The following is a 24,360-nucleotide window of genomic DNA, read 5'->3' as shown; positions in this document are numbered from 1 at the left end:
GTTAATGTTTTTTGGGTTAGGAATTAAATTTGTTTCTGCAGATCAACCCACACAGAGACATATTTATTTCAGAAAAACATTTTAGTTTTGGGAGGGATCAGTTTAAAGGGTAGTTATTTTTCATAATGTATTGTGTTCTCAAGGATGTTCAGACTACAGAGAAGAAATTTAGTTTGTTTTGGTAATTTACTTTTTCAGGTATTTTCAGGGTCAGAATTGTTGGTTGTTTCTCCATTAAAGCAAATGATCACAAAACATCCACTTTCAGTGTAAGCCTGCGTTTCTTCTTGTTAAAGATGGCAGATGCTGTGTCTTCATTTACAGTTTTTGGAAACTCCAGAAGCAAATAGTAAACATCCTCCACTTCCAGTAAGACATCATCCTGCAGAAGAAAATACGTTCAGCACATTATAAGACTCACAACACTGGGGACAGGTCAGTTATGTATTTTTTATGACATCCAACTATACACTGAAACACACTGTATTGTAAAGTGGTTCATTATAACTCTGTTCAGGGAAGTGTGTAACCCCTAACCTTGGAGATTCTCAGTAGGCACTCTGACATGGAACAAACGTTTGGCAGCTCTACTGTCAGCTCAATGCTGCGAGGAATGCCTGCTATATCAGGCTTCACCTCAAGTTGGTGCTCTGGCTTCTGAGGCTGCACAAAAGTGGTGGAGATGACCTGGATCAAACCCTTCTTTTTGAGCTCTGCAGGTCTACAGATAATTTGGGCTGCCGGTTCATCTTGTTTCTCTGAACGTAGAGAAGAGATCTGCTGCAGGAGGGTAGCTGGGGTTTGAATGGCTGTAAGAATGTAGTGCAATAGATTATTAGAAACTGTGGTTGAAGGTGAAAGATGATTCACCTACAGCAGCAATGGAAAACAGCTCCAATAGAAAGGGCTTGCAGCAGCTTATCAGGGTATGACAGTTATTGCTGTACCTGCGTCAGGTTTGGAGGTGTTGGGCTGCTGCTGAAACCCAAGGCGGCGGTGGAAGTCATCTGGGCTACTTTTCGGGCTACAGCTGATGACACTGTACTGTTGAGATAACCTCAACCCATGCTGCTGCTGGGCAAAGCTGAGGGCCAGCACATAGACTTCTGTTTTGTCTTTCTTACTTTCCTCCAGCACTGCAGGGTTTAACGCTACGTCCAACAGAGTGTACAAGCCTGCGGAGGGAAAACGTCCAATTTATTAGTTAGTTTTCCTGTTTGTATCGTGTAACTGAAAGGCCAATTCTGTAGCCTGTGCAACAGCACAGCTTTGTCTTTTACCATGACTTTCATTTGTGTCTGTTTCCAGTTTTCCTGCACATAAAGGTAATGGCTTGCTGGGATCCTGAGGTGCAGGCACACGTTTCCAGCTGCATATGTTTATATACAGCAACCCTTTCTTGGGCTCCTGTTGAGAACACATATGTACTGTAAACCAAAAAGCTGTCAAAACACAGCCTATCTCTAACCTATAAATGGAAACAGATGTCACAGCTTCATTGTGTGTTGTAAAAGTCAGAAGTTTTGTCTTAATGGGTAGACAGTAGAGCTGAAAGGAGTAATTAAGTAAGTAAATGGCAACAACTTTAATAGTCAACTCATCATTTAGGTAAAATTTTAAGTAAAAATGCCAAAAAAATGCACAGGTTCCAGCCTCAATAATGAATAATTTTCTGCCTCCTCTGATGGTGAGCAAATGTCTATGGGGGTTTAACTGTGGTTAGACAAAACATCTGAAAATGCTGCAAAGGGCTTTGAGAGCATGCGATGCGCCTTTTTCACTTTTCACTGAAATTTTAAAGACCAAACAATCAATAGGATAATCTGTAGATGAATTAATAGAGCAAGATTTTTTCGATCCAAACTTAGTAGACAGACTCATAGATATTACTCAAATCAGCCTGTCAGATCTTTGTCATGTCATTTGACTTTTTATGGCCGATTTTGACGCCTTACTATACTATGACGTTTTTTATGACATTTTGAGGTCAAAATTTTTTTTGACTTTTTTTGGCCGATTTTGACGCTTTACTATACTATGACGTTTTTTATGACATTTTGAGGTCAAAAAATTTTTTGACTTTTTTTGGTTGAAAAAAACGCCTTACTATACTATGACGTTTTTTATGATATTTTGAGGTCAAAAATTTTTTTGACTTTTTTTGGCCGAAAAAAACGCCTTACTATACTATGACGTTTTTTATGACATTTTGAGGTCAAAAAATTTTTTTCATTTTTTTGGTCGAAAAAAACGCCTTACTATACTATGACGTTTTTTATGACATTTTGAGGTCAAAAAAAATTAGACTTTTTTTGGTCGAAAAAAACGCCTTACTATACTATGACGTTTTTTATGACATTTTGAGGTCAAAAAAAAATTTGACTTTTTTTGGCGGAAAAAAACGCCTTACTATACTTTGACGTTTTTTATGACATTTTGAGGTCAAAAAAAAATTAGACTTTTTTTGGTCGAAAAAAACGCCTTACTATACTATGACGTTTTTTATGACATTTTGAGGTCAAAAAATTTTTTTCATTTTTTTGGTCGAAAAAAACGCCTTACTACACTATGACGTTTTTTATGACATTTTGAGGTCAAAAAAATTTTTTCATTTTTTTGGCAGAAAAAAACGCCTTACTATACTATGACGTTTTTTTATGACATTTTGAGGTCAAAAACTTTTTTGACTTTTTTTGGCCGGAAAAAAACGCCTTACTATACTATGACGTTTTTTATGACATTTTGAGGTCAAAAAATTTTTTTTCATTTTTTTGCCGAAAAAAACGCCTTACTATACTATGACGTTTTTTATGACATTTTGAGGTCAAAAAATTTTTTTCATTTTTTTGGCCGAAAAAAACGCCTTACTATACTATGACATTTTTTATGACATTTTGAGGTCAAAAAAATTTTTTCATTTTTTTGGCCGATTTTGACGCCTTACTATACTATGACGTTTTTTATGACATTTTGAGGTCAAAATTTTTTTTGACTTTTTTTGGCCGATTTTGACGCTTTACTATACTATGACGTTTTTTATGACATTTTGAGGTCAAAAAAAATTTGACTTTTTTTGGTCGAAAAAAACGCCTTACTATACTATGACGTTTTTTATGACATTTTGAGGTCAAAAAAATTTTTTCATTTTTTTGGCAGAAAAAAACGCCTTACTATACTATGACGTTTTTTTATGACATTTTGAGGTCAAAAACTTTTTTGACTTTTTTTGGCCGGAAAAAAACGCCTTACTATACTATGACGTTTTTTATGACATTTTGAGGTCAAAAAATTTTTTTTCATTTTTTTGCCGAAAAAAACGCCTTACTATACTATGACGTTTTTTATGACATTTTGAGGTCAAAAATTTTTTTGACTTTTTTTGGCCGGAAAAAAACGCCTTACTATACTATGACGTTTTTTATGACATTTTGAGGTCAAAAAATTTTTTTTCATTTTTTTGCCGAAAAAAACGCCTTACTATACTATGACGTTTTTTATGACATTTTGAGGTCAAAAATTTTTTTTCATTTTTTTGGTCGAAAAAAACACCTTACTATACTATGACGTTTTTTATGAAATTTTGAGGTCAAAAAAAATTTTGACTTTTTTTGGCCGATTTTGACGCCTTACTATACTATGACGTTTTTTATGACATTTTGAGGTCAAAAAAAATGTTTCATTTTTTTGGTCGAAAAAAACGCCTTACTGTACTATGACGTTTTTTATGACATTTTGAGGTCAAAAAAATTTTTGACTTTTTTTGGCCGATTTTGACGCCTTACTATACTATGACGTTTTTTATGACATTTTGAGGTCAAAAATTTTTTTGACTTTTTTTGGCCGATTTTGACGCTTTACTATACTATGACGTTTTTTATGACATTTTGAGGTCAAAAAATTTTTTGACTTTTTTTGGTCGAAAAAAACGCCTTACTATACTATGACGTTTTTAATGACATTTTGAGGTCAAAAAAATTTTTTTCATTTTTTTGGTCGAAAAAAACGCCTTACTATACTATGACGTTTTTTATGACATTTTGAGGTCAAAAAAAATGTTTCATTTTTTTGGTCGAAAAAAACGCCTTACTGTACTATGACGTTTTTTATGACATTTTGAGGTCAAAAAAAATTTTGACTTTTTTTGGCCGAAAAAAACGCCTTACTTTACTATGACATTTTTTATGACATTTTGAGGTCAAAAAAATTTTTTCATTTTTTTGGCCGATTTTGACGCTTTACTATACTATGACGTTTTTTATGACATTTTGAGGTCAAAAAAAATTTGACTTTTTTTGGTCAAAAAAAACGCCTTACTATACTATGACGTTTTTTATGACATTTTGAGGTCAAAAAAATTTTTTCATTTTTTTGGCGGAAAAAAACGCCTTACTATACTATGACGTTTTTTATGACATTTTGAGGTCAAAAATTTTTTTTCATTTTTTTGGTCGAAAAAAACGCCTTACTATACTATGACGTTTTTTATGACATTTTGAGGTCAAAAAATTTTTTTCATTTTTTTGGCAGAAAAAAACGCCTTACTATACTATGACGTTTTTTATGACATTTTGAGGTCAAAAATTTTTTTGACTTTTTTTGGCCGGAAAAAAACGCCTTACTATACTATGACGTTTTTTATGACATTTTGAGGTCAAAAAATTTTTTTTCATTTTTTTGCCGAAAAAAACGCCTTACTATACTATGACGTTTTTTATGACATTTTGAGGTCAAAAATTTTTTTTCATTTTTTTGGTCGAAAAAAACACCTTACTATACTATGACGTTTTTTATAACATTTTGAGGTCAAAAAAAATTTTGACTTTTTTTGGCCGATTTTGACGCCTTACTATACTATGACGTTTTTTATGACATTTTGAGGTCAAAAAAAATTTTGACTTTTTTTGGCCGAAAAAAACGCCTTACTATACTATGACATTTTTTATGACATTTTGAGGTCAAAAAAATTTTTTCATTTTTTTGGCCGATTTTGACGCCTTACTATACTATGACGTTTTTTATGACATTTTGAGGTCAAAAATTTTTTTGACTTTTTTTGGCCGATTTTGACGCTTTACTATACTATGACGTTTTTTATGACATTTTGAGGTCAAAAAATTTTTTGACTTTTTTTGGTTGAAAAAAACGCCTTACTATACTATGACGTTTTTTATGACATTTTGAGGTCAAAAAAATTTTTTCATTTTTTTGGCCGATTTTGACGCCTTACTATACTATGACGTTTTTTATGACATTTTGAGGTCAAAAATTTTTTTGACTTTTTTTGGCCGATTTTGACGCTTTACTATACTATGACGTTTTTTATGACATTTTGAGGTCAAAAATTTTTTTGACTTTTTTTGGCCGGAAAAAAACGCCTTACTATACTATGACGTTTTTTATGACATTTTGAGGTCAAAAAATTTTTTTTCATTTTTTTGCCGAAAAAAACGCCTTACTATACTATGACGTTTTTTATGACATTTTGAGGTCAAAAATTTTTTTTCATTTTTTTGGACGAAAAAAACGCCTTACTATACTATGACGTTTTTTATGACATTTTGAGGTCAAAAAATTTTTTTCATTTTTTTGGCAGAAAAAAACGCCTTACTATACTATGACGTTTTTTATGACATTTTGAGGTCAAAAATTTTTTTGACTTTTTTTGGCCGGAAAAAAACGCCTTACTATACTATGACGTTTTTTATGACATTTTGAGGTCAAAAAATTTTTTTTCATTTTTTTGCCGAAAAAAACGCCTTACTATACTATGACGTTTTTTATGACATTTTGAGGTCAAAAATTTTTTTTCATTTTTTTGGTCGAAAAAAACACCTTACTATACTATGACGTTTTTTATGACATTTTGAGGTCAAAAAAAATGTTTCATTTTTTTGGTCGAAAAAAACGCCTTACTGTACTATGACGTTTTTTATGACATTTTGAGGTCAAAAAAATTTTTGACTTTTTTTGGCCGAAAAAAACGCCTTACTATACTATGACGTTTTTTATGACATTTTGAGGTCAAAAAAATTTTTTCATTTTTTTGGCCGATTTTGACGCCTTACTATACTATGACGTTTTTTATGACATTTTGAGGTCAAAAAAAAATGTTTCATTTTTTTGGTCGAAAAAAACGCCTTACTGTACTATGACGTTTTTTATGACATTTTGAGGTCAAAAAAAATTTTGACTTTTTTTGGCCGAAAAAAACGCCTTACTATACTATGACATTTTTTATGACATTTTGAGGTCAAAAAAATTTTTTCATTTTTTTGGCCGATTTTGACGCCTTACTATACTATGACGTTTTTTATGACATTTTGAGGTCAAAAATTTTTTTGACTTTTTTTGGCCGATTTTGACGCTTTACTATACTATGACGTTTTTTATGACATTTTGAGGTCAAAAATTTTTTTGACTTTTTTTGGTTGAAAAAAACGCCTTACTATACTATGACGTTTTTTATGACATTTTGAGGTCAAAAAAAATTTTTCATTTTTTTGGCCGATTTTGACGCCTTACTATACTATGACGTTTTTTATGACATTTTGAGGTCAAAAATTTTTTTGACTTTTTTTGGCCGATTTTGACGCTTTACTATACTATGACGTTTTTTATGACATTTTGAGGTCAAAAAATTTTTTGACTTTTTTTGGCCGATTTTGACGCCTTACTATACTATGACGTTTTTTATGACATTTTGAGGTCAAAAAAAATTTTGACTTTTTTTTGCCGAAAAAAACGCCTTAGTATACTATGACGTTTTTTATGACATTTTGAGGTCAAAAAAATTTTTTCATTTTTTTGGCCGAAAAAAACGCCTCACTATACTATGACGTTTTTTATGACATTTTGAGGTCAAAAATTTTTTTGACTTTTTTTGGCCGATTTTGACGCTTTACTATACTATGACGTTTTTTATGACATTTTGAGGTCAAAAAATTTTTTGACTTTTTTTGGTCGAAAAAAACGCCTTACTATACTATGACGTTTTTTATGACATTTTGAGGTCAAAAAAAATTTTGACTTTTTTTGGCCGAAAAAAACGCCTTACTATACTATGACGTTTTTTATGACATTTTGAGGTCAAAAATTTTTTTTCATTTTTTTGGTCGAAAAAAACGCCTTACTATACTATGACGTTTTTTATGACATTTTGAGGTCAAAAAAAATTTTTCATTTTTTTGGCCGATTTTGACGCCTTACTATACTATGACGTTTTTTATGACATTTTGAGGTCAAAAAATTTTTTGACTTTTTTTGGCCGATTTTGACGCTTTACTATACTATGACGTTTTTTATGACATTTTGAGGTCAAAAAATTTTTTGACTTTTTTTGGTTGAAAAAAACGCCTTACTATACTATGACGTTTTTTATGACATTTTGAGGTCAAAAAAAATTTTTCATTTTTTTGGCCGATTTTGACGCCTTACTATACTATGACGTTTTTTATGACATTTTGAGGTCAAAAATTTTTTTGACTTTTTTTGGCCGATTTTGACGCTTTACTATACTATGACGTTTTTTATGACATTTTGAGGTCAAAAATTTTTTTGACTTTTTTTGGCCGGAAAAAAACGCCTTACTATACTATGACGTTTTTTATGACATTTTGAGGTCAAAAAAATTTTTTCATTTTTTTGGCCGATTTTGACGCCTTACTATACTATGACGTTTTTTATGACATTTTGAGGTCAAAAAAAAATGTTTCATTTTTTTGGTCGAAAAAAACGCCTTACTGTACTATGACGTTTTTTATGACATTTTGAGGTCAAAAAAAATTTTGACTTTTTTTTGCCGAAAAAAACGCCTTAGTATACTATGACGTTTTTTATGACATTTTGAGGTCAAAAAAATTTTTTCATTTTTTTGGCCGAAAAAAACGCCTCACTATACTATGACGTTTTTTATGACATTTTGAGGTCAAAAATTTTTTTGACTTTTTTTGGCCGATTTTGACGCTTTACTATACTATGACGTTTTTTATGACATTTTGAGGTCAAAAAATTTTTTGACTTTTTTTGGTCGAAAAAAACGCCTTACTATACTATGACGTTTTTTATGACATTTTGAGGTCAAAAAAAATTTTGACTTTTTTTGGCCGAAAAAAACGCCTTACTATACTATGACGTTTTTTATGACATTTTGAGGTCAAAAATTTTTTTTCATTTTTTTGGTCGAAAAAAACGCCTTACTATACTATGACGTTTTTTATGACATTTTGAGGTCAAAAAAAATTTTTCATTTTTTTGGCCGATTTTGACGCCTTACTATACTATGACGTTTTTTATGACATTTTGAGGTCAAAAAATTTTTTGACTTTTTTTGGCCGATTTTGACGCTTTACTATACTATGACGTTTTTTATGACATTTTGAGGTCAAAAAATTTTTTGACTTTTTTTGGTTGAAAAAAACGCCTTACTATACTATGACGTTTTTTATGACATTTTGAGGTCAAAAAAAATTTTTCATTTTTTTGGCCGATTTTGACGCCTTACTATACTATGACGTTTTTTATGACATTTTGAGGTCAAAAATTTTTTTGACTTTTTTTGGCCGATTTTGACGCTTTACTATACTATGACGTTTTTTATGACATTTTGAGGTCAAAAATTTTTTTGACTTTTTTTGGCCGGAAAAAAACGCCTTACTATACTATGACGTTTTTTATGACATTTTGAGGTCAAAAAAATTTTTTCATTTTTTTGGCCGATTTTGACGCCTTACTATACTATGACGTTTTTTATGACATTTTGAGGTCAAAAAAAAATGTTTCATTTTTTTGGTCGAAAAAAACGCCTTACTGTACTATGACGTTTTTTATGACATTTTGAGGTCAAAAAAAATTTTGACTTTTTTTGGCCGAAAAAAACGCCTTACTATACTATGACATTTTTTATGACATTTTGAGGTCAAAAAAATTTTTTCATTTTTTTGGCCGATTTTGACGCCTTACTATACTATGACGTTTTTTATGACATTTTGAGGTCAAAAATTTTTTTGACTTTTTTTGGCCGATTTTGACGCTTTACTATACTATGACGTTTTTTATGACATTTTGAGGTCAAAAATTTTTTTGACTTTTTTTGGTTGAAAAAAACGCCTTACTATACTATGACGTTTTTTATGACATTTTGAGGTCAAAAAAAATTTTTCATTTTTTTGGCCGATTTTGACGCCTTACTATACTATGACGTTTTTTATGACATTTTGAGGTCAAAAATTTTTTTGACTTTTTTTGGCCGATTTTGACGCTTTACTATACTATGACGTTTTTTATGACATTTTGAGGTCAAAAAATTTTTTGACTTTTTTTGGCCGATTTTGACGCCTTACTATACTATGACGTTTTTTATGACATTTTGAGGTCAAAAAAAATTTTGACTTTTTTTTGCCGAAAAAAACGCCTTAGTATACTATGACGTTTTTTATGACATTTTGAGGTCAAAAAATTTTTTTCATTTTTTTGGCCGAAAAAAACGCCTCACTATACTATGACGTTTTTTATGACATTTTGAGGTCAAAAATTTTTTTGACTTTTTTTGGCCGATTTTGACGCTTTACTATACTATGACGTTTTTTATGACATTTTGAGGTCAAAAAATTTTTTGACTTTTTTTGGTCGAAAAAAAACGCCTTACTATACTATGACGTTTTTTATGACATTTTGAGGTCAAAAAAAATTTTGACTTTTTTTGGCCGAAAAAAACGCCTTACTATACTATGACGTTTTTTATGACATTTTGAGGTCAAAAATTTTTTTTCATTTTTTTGGTCGAAAAAAACGCCTTACTATACTATGACGTTTTTTATGACATTTTGAGGTCAAAAAAATTTTTTCATTTTTTTGGCCGATTTTGACGCCTTACTATACTATGACGTTTTTTATGACATTTTGAGGTCAAAAATTTTTTTGACTTTTTTTGGCCGATTTTGACGCTTTACTATACTATGACGTTTTTTATGACATTTTGAGGTCAAAAAATTTTTTGACTTTTTTTGGTTGAAAAAAACGCCTTACTATACTATGACGTTTTTTATGACATTTTGAGGTCAAAAAAAATTTTTCATTTTTTTGGCCGATTTTGACGCCTTACTATACTATGACGTTTTTTATGACATTTTGAGGTCAAAAATTTTTTTGACTTTTTTTGGCCGATTTTGACGCTTTACTATACTATGACGTTTTTTATGACATTTTGAGGTCAAAAATTTTTTTGACTTTTTTTGGCCGGAAAAAAACGCCTTACTATACTATGACGTTTTTTATGACATTTTGAGGTCAAAAAATTTTTTTTCATTTTTTTGCCGAAAAAAACGCCTTACTATACTATGACGTTTTTTATGACATTTTGAGGTCAAAAATTTTTTTTCATTTTTTTGGATGAAAAAAACGCCTTACTATACTATGACGTTTTTTATGACATTTTGAGGTCAAAAAATTTTTTTCATTTTTTTGGCAGAAAAAAACGCCTTACTATACTATGACGTTTTTTATGACATTTTGAGGTCAAAAATTTTTTTGACTTTTTTTGGCCGGAAAAAAACGCCTTACTATACTATGACGTTTTTTATGACATTTTGAGGTCAAAAAATTTTTTTTCATTTTTTTGCCGAAAAAAACGCCTTACTATACTATGACGTTTTTTATGACATTTTGAGGTCAAAACTTTTTTTTCATTTTTTTGGTCGAAAAAAACACCTTACTATACTATGACGTTTTTTATGAAATTTTGAGGTCAAAAAAAATTTTGACTTTTTTTGGCCGATTTTGACGCCTTACTATACTATGACGTTTTTTATGACATTTTGAGGTCAAAAAAAATGTTTCATTTTTTTGGTCGAAAAAAACGCCTTACTGTACTATGACGTTTTTTATGACATTTTGAGGTCAAAAAAATTTTTGACTTTTTTTGGCCGAAAAAAACGCCTTACTATACTATGACGTTTTTTATGACATTTTGAGGTCAAAAAAATTTTTTCATTTTTTTGGCCGATTTTGACGCCTTACTATACTATGACGTTTTTTATGACATTTTGAGGTCAAAAAAAAATGTTTCATTTTTTTGGTCGAAAAAAACGCCTTACTGTACTATGACGTTTTTTATGACATTTTGAGGTCAAAAAAAATTTTGACTTTTTTTGGCCGAAAAAAACGCCTTACTATACTATGACATTTTTTATGACATTTTGAGGTCAAAAAAATTTTTTCATTTTTTTGGCCGATTTTGACGCCTTACTATACTATGACGTTTTTTATGACATTTTGAGGTCAAAAATTTTTTTGACTTTTTTTGGCCGATTTTGACGCTTTACTATACTATGACGTTTTTTATGACATTTTGAGGTCAAAAATTTTTTTGACTTTTTTTGGTTGAAAAAAACGCCTTACTATACTATGACGTTTTTTATGACATTTTGAGGTCAAAAAAAATTTTTCATTTTTTTGGCCGATTTTGACGCCTTACTATACTATGACGTTTTTTATGACATTTTGAGGTCAAAAATTTTTTTGACTTTTTTTGGCCGATTTTGACGCTTTACTATACTATGACGTTTTTTATGACATTTTGAGGTCAAAAAATTTTTTGACTTTTTTTGGCCGATTTTGACGCCTTACTATACTATGACGTTTTTTATGACATTTTGAGGTCAAAAAAAATTTTGACTTTTTTTTGCCGAAAAAAACGCCTTAGTATACTATGACGTTTTTTATGACATTTTGAGGTCAAAAAAATTTTTTCATTTTTTTGGCCGAAAAAAACGCCTCACTATACTATGACGTTTTTTATGACATTTTGAGGTCAAAAATTTTTTTGACTTTTTTTGGCCGATTTTGACGCTTTACTATACTATGACGTTTTTTATGACATTTTGAGGTCAAAAAATTTTTTGACTTTTTTTGGTCGAAAAAAACGCCTTACTATACTATGACGTTTTTTATGACATTTTGAGGTCAAAAAAAATTTTGACTTTTTTTGGCCGAAAAAAACGCCTTACTATACTATGACGTTTTTTATGACATTTTGAGGTCAAAAATTTTTTTTCATTTTTTTGGTCGAAAAAAACGCCTTACTATACTATGACGTTTTTTATGACATTTTGAGGTCAAAAAAAATTTTTCATTTTTTTGGCCGATTTTGACGCCTTACTATACTATGACGTTTTTTATGACATTTTGAGGTCAAAAAATTTTTTGACTTTTTTTGGTTGAAAAAAATGCCTTACTATACTATGACGTTTTTTATGACATTTTGAGGTCAAAAAAAATTTTGACTTTTTTTTGCCGAAAAAAACGCCTTACTATACTATGACGTTTTTTATGACATTTTGAGGTCAAAAAAAATTTTTCATTTTTTTGGCCGAGTTTGACGCCTTACTATACTATGACGTTTTTTATGACATTTTGAGGTCAAAAAAATTTTTTCATTTTTTTGGCCGAAAAAAACGCCTTACTATACTATGACATTTTTTATGACATTTTGAGGTCAAAAAAATTTTTTCATTTTTTTGGCCGATTTTGACGCCTTACTATACTATGACGTTTTTTATGACATTTTGAGGTCAAAATTTTTTTTGACTTTTTTTGGCCGATTTTGACGCTTTACTATACTATGACGTTTTTTATGACATTTTGAGGTCAAAAAAAATTTGACTTTTTTTGGTCGAAAAAAACGCCTTACTATACTATGACGTTTTTTATGACATTTTGAGGTCAAAAAAAATTTTTCATTTTTTTGGCGGAAAAAAACGCCTTACTATACTATGACGTTTTTTATGACATTTTGAGGTCAAAAATTTTTTTTCATTTTTTTGGACGAAAAAAACGCCTTACTATACTATGACGTTTTTTATGACATTTTGAGGTCAAAAAATTTTTTTCATTTTTTTGGCAGAAAAAAACGCCTTACTATACTATGACGTTTTTTATGACATTTTGAGGTCAAAAATTTTTTTGACTTTTTTTGGCCGGAAAAAAACGCCTTACTATACTATGACGTTTTTTATGACATTTTGAGGTCAAAAATTTTTTTTTCATTTTTTTGCCGAAAAAAACGCCTTACTATACTATGACGTTTTTTATGACATTTTGAGGTCAAAAATTTTTTTTCATTTTTTTGGTCGAAAAAAACACCTTACTATACTATGACGTTTTTTATGAAATTTTGAGGTCAAAAAAAATTTTGACTTTTTTTGGCCGATTTTGACGCCTTACTATACTATGACGTTTTTTATGACATTTTGAGGTCAAAAAAAATGTTTCATTTTTTTGGTCGAAAAAAACGCCTTACTGTACTATGACGTTTTTTATGACATTTTGAGGTCAAAAAAATTTTTGACTTTTTTTGGCCGATTTTGACGCCTTACTATACTATGACGTTTTTTATGACATTTTGAGGTCAAAAATTTTTTTGACTTTTTTTGGCCGATTTTGACGCTTTACTATACTATGACGTTTTTTATGACATTTTGAGGTCAAAAAATTTTTTGACTTTTTTTGGTCGAAAAAAACGCCTTACTATACTATGACGTTTTTAATGACATTTTGAGGTCAAAAAAATTTTTTTCATTTTTTTGGTCGAAAAAAACGCCTTACTATACTATGACGTTTTTTATGACATTTTGAGGTCAAAAAAAATGTTTCATTTTTTTGGTCGAAAAAAACGCCTTACTGTACTATGACGTTTTTTATGACATTTTGAGGTCAAAAAAAATTTTGACTTTTTTTGGCCGAAAAAAACGCCTTACTATACTATGACATTTTTTATGACATTTTGAGGTCAAAAAATTTTTTTCATTTTTTTGGCCGATTTTGACGCTTTACTATACTATGACGTTTTTTATGACATTTTGAGGTCAAAAAAAATTTGACTTTTTTTGGTCAAAAAAAACGCCTTACTATACTATGACGTTTTTTATGACATTTTGAGGTCAAAAAAATTTTTTCATTTTTTTGGCGGAAAAAAACGCCTTACTATACTATGACGTTTTTTATGACATTTTGAGGTCAAAAATTTTTTTTCATTTTTTTGGTCGAAAAAAACGCCTTACTATACTATGACGTTTTTTATGACATTTTGAGGTCAAAAAATTTTTTTCATTTTTTTGGCAGAAAAAAACGCCTTACTATACTATGACGTTTTTTATGACATTTTGAGGTCAAAAATTTTTTTGACTTTTTTTGGCCGGAAAAAAACGCCTTACTATACTATGACGTTTTTTATGACATTTTGAGGTCAAAAAATTTTTTTTCATTTTTTTGCCGAAAAAAACGCCTTACTATACTATGACGTTTTTTATGACATTTTGAGGTCAAAAATTTTTTTTCATTTTTTTGGTCGAAAAAAACACCTTACTATACTATGACGTTTTTTATAACATTTTGAGGTCAAAAAAAATTTTGACTTTTTTTGGCCGATTTTGACGCCTTACTATACTATGACGTTTTTTATGACATTTTGAGGTCAAAAAAAAATGTTTCATTTTTTTGGTCGAAAAAAACGCCTTACTGTACTATGACGTTTTTTATGACATTTTGAGGTCAAAAAAAATTTTGACTTTTTTTGGCCGAAAAAAACGCCTTACTATACTATGACATTTTTTATGACATTTTGAGGTCAAAAAAATTTTTTCATTTTTTTGGCCGATTTTGACGCCTTACTATACTATGACGTTTTTTATGACATTTTGAGGTCAAAAATTTTTTTGACTTTTTTTGGCCGATTTTGACGCTTTACTATACTATGACGTTTTTTATGACATTTTGAGGTCAAAAAATTTTTTGACTTTTTTTGGTTGAAAAAAACGCCTTACTATACTATGACGTTTTTTATGACATTTTGAGGTCAAAAAAAATTTTTTCATTTTTTTGGCCGATTTTGACGCCTTACTATACTATGACGTTTTTTATGACATTTTGAGGTCAAAAAAAATTTTTTCATTTTTTTGGCCGATTTTGACGCCTTACTATACTATGACGTTTTTTATGACATTTTGAGGTCAAAAATTTTTTTGACTTTTTTTGGCCGATTTTGACGCTTTACTATACTATGACGTTTTTTATGACATTTTGAGGTCAAAAAATTTTTTGACTTTTTTTGGCCGATTTTGACGCCTTACTATACTATGACGTTTTTTATGACATTTTGAGGTCAAAAAAAATTTTGACTTTTTTTTGCCGAAAAAAACGCCTTAGTATACTATGACGTTTTTTATGACATTTTGAGGTCAAAAAAATTTTTTCATTTTTTTGGCCGAAAAAAACGCCTCACTATACTATGACGTTTTTTATGACATTTTGAGGTCAAAAATTTTTTTGACTTTTTTTGGCCGATTTTGACGCTTTACTATACTATGACGTTTTTTATGACATTTTGAGGTCAAAAAATTTTTTGACTTTTTTTGGTCGAAAAAAACGCCTTACTATACTATGACGTTTTTTATGACATTTTGAGGTCAAAAAAAATTTTGACTTTTTTTGGCCGAAAAAAACGCCTTACTATACTATGACGTTTTTTATGACATTTTGAGGTCAAAAATTTTTTTTCATTTTTTTGGTCGAAAAAAACGCCTTACTATACTATGACGTTTTTTATGACATTTTGAGGTCAAAAAAAATTTTTCATTTTTTTGGCCGATTTTGACGCCTTACTATACTATGACGTTTTTTATGACATTTTGAGGTCAAAAAATTTTTTGACTATTTTTGGTTGAAAAAAATGCCTTACTATACTATGACGTTTTTTATGACATTTTGAGGTCAAAAAAAATTTTGACTTTTTTTTGCCGAAAAAAACGCCTTACTATACTATGACGTTTTTTATGACATTTTGAGGTCAAAAAAATTTTTTCATTTTTTTGGCCGAGTTTGACGCCTTACTATACTATGACGTTTTTTATGACATTTTGAGGTCAAAAAAATTTTCTCATTTTTTTGGTCGAAAAAAACGCCTTACTATACTATGACATTTTTTATGAAATTTTGAGGTCAAAAATTTTTTTGACTTTTTTTGGCCGATTTTGACGCCTTACTATACTATGACCTTTTTAATGACATTTTGAGGTCAAAAAAAATGTTGACTTTTTTTGGTCAAAAAAAACGCCTTACTATACTATGACGTTTTTTATGACATTTTGAGGTCAAAAATTTTTTTGACTTTTTTTGGTCGAAAAAAACGCCTTACTATACTATGACGTTTTTTATGACATTTTGAGGTCAAAAATTTTTTTGACTTTTTTTGGCCGATTTTGACGCCTTACTATACTATGACGTTTTTTATGACATTTTGAGGTCAAAAAATTTTTTTCATTTTTTTGGTCGAAAAAAACGCCTTACTATACTATGACGTTTTTTATGACATTTTGAGGTCAAAAATTTTTTTGACTTTTTTTGGCCGATTTTGACGCCTTACTATACTATGACGTTTTTTATGACATTTTGAGGTCAAAAATTTTTTTGACTTTTTTTGGCCGATTTTGACGCCTTACTATACTATGACGTTTTTTATGACATTTTGTGGTCAAAAAATTTTTTTCATTTTTTTGGTCGAAAAAAACGCCTTACTATACTATGACGTTTTTTATGAAATTTTGAGGTCAAAAAAATTTTTTCATTTTTTTGGTCGAAAAAAACGCCTTACTATACTATGACGTTTTTTATGACATTTTGAGGTCAAAAAAATTTTTGACTTTTTTTTGCCGAAAAAAACGCCTTACTATACTATGACGTTTTTTATGACATTTTGAGGTCAAAAAATTTTTTTCATTTTTTTGGTCGAAAAAAAACGCCTTACTATACTATGACGTTTTTTATGACATTTTGAGGTCAAAATTTTTTTTGACTTTTTTTGGCCGATTTTGACGCCTTACTATACTATGACGTTTTTTATGACATTTTGTGGTCAAAATTTTTTTTGACTTTTTTTGGCCGATTTTGACGCCTTACTATACTATGACGTTTTTTATGACATTTTGAGGTCAAAAAATTTTTTTCATTTTTTTGGTCGAAAAAAACGCCTTACTATACTATGACGTTTTTTATGACATTTTGAGGTCAAAAATTTTTTTGACTTTTTTTGGCCGATTTTGACGCCTTACTATACTATGACGTTTTTTATGACATTTTGTGGTCAAAAAAATTTTTTCATTTTTTTGGTCGAAAAAAACGCCTTACTATACTATGACGTTTTTTATGAAATTTTGAGGTCAAAATTTTTTTTGACTTTTTTTGGCCGATTTTGACGCCTTACTATACTATGACATTTTTAATGACATTTTGAGGTCAAAAAAAATTTTGACTTTTTTTGGTCAAAAAAAACGCCTTACTATACTATGACGTTTTTTATGACATTTTGAGGTCAAAAAAATTTTTTCATTTTTTTGGTCGAAAAAAACGCCTTACTATACTATGACGTTTTTTATGACATTTTGAGGTCAAAAAAATTTTTGACTTTTTTTTGCCGAAAAAAACGCCTTACTATACTATGACGTTTTTTATGACATTTTGAGGTCAAAAAATTTTTTGACTTTTTTTGGTTGAAAAAAATGCCTTACTATACTATGACGTTTTTTATGACATTTTGAGGTCAAAAAAAATTTTGACTTTTTTTTGCCGAAAAAAACGCCTCACTATACTATGACGTTTTTTATGACATTTTGAGGTCAAAAAAATTTTTGACTTTTTTTTGCCGAAAAAAACGCCTTACTATACTATGACGTTTTTTATGACATTTTGAGGTCAAAAAAAATTTTGACTTTTTTTTGCCGAAAAAAACGCCTTACTATACTATGACGTTTTTTATGACATTTTGAGGTCAAAAAAAATTTTTCATTTTTTTGGCCGAGTTTGACGCCTTACTATACTATGACGTTTTTTATGAAATTTTGAGGTCAAAAATTTTTTTGACTTTTTTTGGCCGATTTTGACGCCTTACTATACTATGACATTTTTAATGACATTTTGAGGTCAAAAAAAATTTTGACTTTTTTTGGTCAAAAAAAACGCCTTACTATACTATGACGTTTTTTATGACATTTTGAGGTCAAAAAAATTTTTTCATTTTTTTGGTCGAAAAAAACGCCTTACTATACTATGACGTTTTTTATGACATTTTGAGGTCAAAAATTTTTTTGACTTTTTTTGGTCGAAAAAAACGCCTTACTATACTATGACGTTTTTTATGACATTTTGAGGTCAAAAAAATTTTTTTCATTTTTTGTGCCGAAAAAAACGCCTTACTATACTATGACGTTTTTTATGACATTTTGAGGTCAAAATTTTTTTTGACTTTTTTTGGTCGAAAAAAACGCCTTACTATACTATGACGTTTTTTATGACATTTTGAGGTCAAAAAATTTTTTTCATTTTTTTGGTCGAAAAAAACGCCTTACTATACTATGACGTTTTTTATGAAATTTTGAGGTCAAAAAAATTTTTTCATTTTTTTGGTCGAAAAAAACGCCTTACTATACTATGACGTTTTTTATGACATTTTGAGGTCAAAAATTTTTTTGACTTTTTTTGGCCGATTTTGACGCCTTACTATACTATGACGTTTTTTATGACATTTTGTGGTCAAAAATTTTTTTGACTTTTTTTGGCCGATTTTGACGCCTTACTATACTATGACGTTTTTTATGACATTTTGAGGTCAAAAATTTTTTTTTGACTTTTTTTGGCCGATTTTGACGCCTTACTATACTATGACATTTTTAATGACATTTTAAGGTCAAAAAAAATTTTGACTTTTTTTTGGCCGAAAAAAAGGCCTTACTATACTATGACGTTTTTTATGACATTTTGAGGTCAAAAATTTTTTCATTTTTTTGGCCGAAAAAAACGCCTTACTATACTATGACGTTTTTTATGACATTTTGAGGTCAAAAAAATTTTTGACTTTTTTTGGCCGAAAAAAACGCCTTACTATACTATGACGTTTTTTATGACATTTTGAGGTCAAAAAATTTTTTGACTTTTTTTGGTTGAAAAAAATGCCTTACTATACTATGACGTTTTTTATGACATTTTGAGGTCAAAAAAAATTTTGACTTTTTTTTGCCGAAAAAAACGTCTTACTATACTATGACGTTTTTTATGACATTTTGAGGTCAAAAATTTTTTTGACTTTTTTTGGCCGATTTTGACGCCTTACTATACTATGACGTTTTTTATGACATTTTGAGGTCAAAAAATTTTTTTCATTTTTTTGGTCGAAAAAAACGCCTTACTATACTATGACGTTTTTTATGACATTTTGAGGTCAAAAATTTTTTTGACTTTTTTTGGCCGATTTTGACGCCTTACTATACTATGACGTTTTTTATGACATTTTGTGGTCAAAAATTTTTTTGACTTTTTTTGGCCGATTTTGACGCCTTACTATACTATGACGTTTTTTATGACATTTTGAGGTCAAAAATTTTTTTTGACTTTTTTTGGCCGATTTTGACGCCTTACTATACTATGACATTTTTAATGACATTTTGAGGTCAAAAAAAATTTTGACTTTTTTTTGGCCGAAAAAAAGGCCTTACTATACTATGACGTTTTTTATGACATTTTGAGGTCAAAAATTTTTTTGACTTTTTTTGGCCGATTTTGACGCCTTACTATACTATGACGTTTTTTATGACATTTTGAGGTCAAAAAATTTTTTTCATTTTTTTCGTCGAAAAAAACGCCTTACTATACTATGACGTTTTTTATGACATTTTGAGGTCAAAAATTTTTTTGACTTTTTTTGGCCGATTTTGACGCCTTACTATACTATGACGTTTTTTATGACATTTTGTGGTCAAAAAATTTTTTTCATTTTTTTGGTCGAAAAAAACGCCTTACTATACTATGACGTTTTTTATGAAATTTTGAGGTCAAAATTTTTTTTGACTTTTTTTGGCCGATTTTGACGCCTTACTATACTATGACATTTTTAATGACATTTTGAGGTCAAAAAAAATTTTGACTTTTTTTGGTCAAAAAAAACGCCTTACTATACTATGACGTTTTTTATGACATTTTGAGGTCAAAAAATTTTTTTCATTTTTTTGGTCGAAAAAAACGCCTTACTATACTATGACGTTTTTTATGACATTTTGAGGTCAAAAAAATTTTTGACTTTTTTTTGCCGAAAAAAACGCCTTACTATACTATGACGTTTTTTATGACATTTTGAGGTCAAAAAATTTTTTGACTTTTTTTGGTTGAAAAAAATGCCTTACTATACTATGACGTTTTTTATGACATTTTGAGGTCAAAAAAATTTTTGACTTTTTTTTGCCGAAAAAAACGCCTTACTATACTATGACGTTTTTTATGACATTTTGAGGTCAAAAAAATTTTTGACTTTTTTTGGTCGAAAAAAACGCCTTACTATACTATGACGTTTTTTATGACATTTTGAGGTCAAAAAAAATTTTGACTTTTTTTTGGCCAAAAAAAATGCCTTACTATACTATGACGTTTTTTATGACATTTTGAGGTCAAAAATTTTTTTGACTTTTTTTGGCCGATTTTGACGCCTTACTATACTATGACGTTTTTTATGACATTTTGAGGTCAAAAAATTTTTTTCATTTTTTTGGTCGAAAAAAACGCCTTACTATACTATGACGTTTTTTATGACATTTTGAGGTCAAAATTTTTTTTGACTTTTTTTGGCCGATTTTGACGCCTTACTATACTATGACGTTTTTTATGACATTTTGTGGTCAAAAATTTTTTTGACTTTTTTTGGCCGATTTTGACGCCTTACTATACTATGACGTTTTTTATGACATTTTGAGGTCAAAAATTTTTTTTGACTTTTTTTGGCCGATTTTGACGCCTTACTATACTATGACATTTTTAATGACATTTTGAGGTCAAAAAAAATTTTGACTTTTTTTTGGCCGAAAAAAAGGCCTTACTATACTATGACGTTTTTTATGACATTTTGAGGTCAAAAATTTTTTTGACTTTTTTTGGCCGATTTTGACGCCTTACTATACTATGACGTTTTTTATGACATTTTGAGGTCAAAAAATTTTTTTCATTTTTTTCGTCGAAAAAAACGCCTTACTATACTATGACGTTTTTTATGACATTTTGAGGTCAAAAATTTTTTTGACTTTTTTTGGCCGATTTTGACGCCTTACTATACTATGACGTTTTTTATGACATTTTGTGGTCAAAAAATTTTTTTCATTTTTTTGGTCGAAAAAAACGCCTTACTATACTATGACGTTTTTTATGAAATTTTGAGGTCAAAATTTTTTTTGACTTTTTTTGGCCGATTTTGACGCCTTACTATACTATGACATTTTTAATGACATTTTGAGGTCAAAAAAAATTTTGACTTTTTTTGGTCAAAAAAAACGCCTTACTATACTATGACGTTTTTTATGACATTTTGAGGTCAAAAAATTTTTTTCATTTTTTTGGTCGAAAAAAACGCCTTACTATACTATGACGTTTTTTATGACATTTTGAGGTCAAAAAAATTTTTGACTTTTTTTTGCCGAAAAAAACGCCTTACTATACTATGACGTTTTTTATGACATTTTGAGGTCAAAAAATTTTTTGACTTTTTTTGGTTGAAAAAAATGCCTTACTATACTATGACGTTTTTTATGACATTTTGAGGTCAAAAAAATTTTTGACTTTTTTTTGCCGAAAAAAACGCCTTACTATACTATGACGTTTTTTATGACATTTTGAGGTCAAAAAAATTTTTGACTTTTTTTGGTCGAAAAAAACGCCTTACTATACTATGACGTTTTTTATGACATTTTGAGGTCAAAAAAAATTTTGACTTTTTTTTGGCCAAAAAAAATGCCTTACTATACTATGACGTTTTTTATGACATTTTGAGGTCAAAAAAATTTTTGACTTTTTTTGGTCGAAAAAAACGCCTTACTATACTATGACGTTTTTTATGACATTTTGAGGTCAAAAAAAATTTTGACTTTTTTTTGGCCGAAAAAAACGCCTTACTATACTATGACGTTTTTTATGACATTTTGAGGTCAAAAATTTTTTTTCATTTTTTTGGTCGAAAAAAACGCCTTACTATACTATGACGTTTTTTATGACATTTTGAGGTCAAAAATTTTTTTGACTTTTTTTGGCCGATTTTGACGCCTTACTATACTATGACGTTTTTTATGACATTTTGTGGTCAAAAATTTTTTTTGATTTTTTTGGTCGAAAAAAACGCCTTACTATACTATGACGTTTTTTATGAAATTTTGAGGTCAAAATTTTTTTTGACTTTTTTTGGCCGATTTTGACGCCTTACTATACTATGACGTTTTTTATGACATTTTGAGGTCAAAAAATTTTTTTCATTTTTTTGGTCGAAAAAAACGCCTTACTATACTATGACGTTTTTTATGACATTTTGAGGTCAAAATTTTTTTTGACTTTTTTTGGCCGATTTTGACGCCTTACTATACTATGACGTTTTTTATGACATTTTGTGGTCAAAAATTTTTTTGACTTTTTTTGGCCGATTTTGACGCCTTACTATACTATGACGTTTTTTATGACATTTTGAGGTCAAAAATTTTTTTTGACTTTTTTTGGCCGATTTTGACGCCTTACTATACTATGACATTTTTAATGACATTTTGAGGTCAAAAAAAATTTTGACTTTTTTTTGGCCGAAAAAAAGGCCTTACTATACTATGACGTTTTTTATGACATTTTGAGGTCAAAAATTTTTTTGACTTTTTTTGGCCGATTTTGACGCCTTACTATACTATGACGTTTTTTATGACATTTTGAGGTCAAAAAATTTTTTTCATTTTTTTCGTCGAAAAAAACGCCTTACTATACTATGACGTTTTTTATGACATTTTGAGGTCAAAAATTTTTTTGACTTTTTTTGGCCGATTTTGACGCCTTACTATACTATGACGTTTTTTATGACATTTTGTGGTCAAAAAATTTTTTTCATTTTTTTGGTCGAAAAAAACGCCTTACTATACTATGACGTTTTTTATGAAATTTTGAGGTCAAAATTTTTTTTGACTTTTTTTGGCCGATTTTGACGCCTTACTATACTATGACATTTTTAATGACATTTTGAGGTCAAAAAAAATTTTGACTTTTTTTGGTCAAAAAAAACGCCTTACTATACTATGACGTTTTTTATGACATTTTGAGGTCAAAAAATTTTTTTCATTTTTTTGGTCGAAAAAAACGCCTTACTATACTATGACGTTTTTTATGACATTTTGAGGTCAAAAAAATTTTTGACTTTTTTTTGCCGAAAAAAACGCCTTACTATACTATGACGTTTTTTATGACATTTTGAGGTCAAAAAATTTTTTGACTTTTTTTGGTTGAAAAAAATGCCTTACTATACTATGACGTTTTTTATGACATTTTGAGGTCAAAAAAATTTTTGACTTTTTTTTGCCGAAAAAAACGCCTTACTATACTATGACGTTTTTTATGACATTTTGAGGTCAAAAAAATTTTTGACTTTTTTTGGTCGAAAAAAACGCCTTACTATACTATGACGTTTTTTATGACATTTTGAGGTCAAAAAAAATTTTGACTTTTTTTTGGCCAAAAAAAATGCCTTACTATACTATGACGTTTTTTATGACATTTTGAGGTCAAAAAATTTTTTGACTTTTTTTGGTCGAAAAAAACGCCTTACTATACTATGACGTTTTTTATGACATTTTGAGGTCAAAAAAAATTTTGACTTTTTTTTGGCCGAAAAAAACGCCTTACTATACTATGACGTTTTTTATGACATTTTGAGGTCAAAAATTTTTTTTCATTTTTTTGGTCGAAAAAAACGCCTTACTATACTATGACGTTTTTTATGACATTTTGAGGTCAAAAATTTTTTTGACTTTTTTTGGCCGATTTTGACGCCTTACTATACTATGACGTTTTTTATGACATTTTGTGGTCAAAAATTTTTTTTGATTTTTTTGGTCGAAAAAAACGCCTTACTATACTATGACGTTTTTTATGAAATTTTGAGGTCAAAATTTTTTTTGACTTTTTTTGGCCGATTTTGACGCCTTACTATACTATGACATTTTTAATGACATTTTGAGGTCAAAAAAAATTTTGACTTTTTTTGGTCAAAAAAAACGCCTTACTATACTATGACGTTTTTTATGACATTTTGAGGTCAAAAAATTTTTTGACTTTTTTTGGCCGATTTTGACGCCTTACTATACTATGACGTTTTTTATGACATTTTGAGGTCAAAAAATTTTTTTCATTTTTTTGGTCGAAAAAAAGCCTTACTATACTATGACGTTTTTTATGACATTTTGAGGTCAAAAATTTTTTTGACTTTTTTTGGCCGATTTTGACGCCTTACTATACTATGACGTTTTTTATGACATTTTG

At 29.0% G+C, this 24,360-nt stretch overlaps 1 protein-coding gene across 1 annotated transcript in view; it reads right to left on the bottom strand.

Annotated features, from left to right (window-relative positions):
* Positions 1–96: 96 nt before the first annotated feature.
* The window catches only part of pih1d2 (PIH1 domain containing 2), a 33,779-nt gene continuing 9,515 nt past the window's right edge, over positions 97–24,360 (bottom strand). The window contains exons 2-5 of the mRNA XM_041046841.1: positions 1,281–1,407; positions 948–1,175; positions 538–809; positions 97–382 (exon numbers count right to left, since the gene is read on the bottom strand). Of these exons, the coding sequence (XP_040902775.1) occupies positions 248–382; positions 538–809; positions 948–1,175; positions 1,281–1,407 (762 nt within the window). The 3' untranslated portion in view covers positions 97–247. The remainder of the gene's footprint in view (positions 383–537; positions 810–947; positions 1,176–1,280; positions 1,408–24,360) is intronic.

The sequence above is a fragment of the Toxotes jaculatrix genome, chromosome 9, assembly GCF_017976425.1.
Source record: "Toxotes jaculatrix isolate fToxJac2 chromosome 9, fToxJac2.pri, whole genome shotgun sequence".
NCBI lineage: Eukaryota > Metazoa > Chordata > Actinopteri > Toxotidae > Toxotes > Toxotes jaculatrix.
The sequence above is the reverse complement of the archived record's forward strand: the minus strand, read 5'-3'. Positions and strand labels throughout refer to the sequence as shown.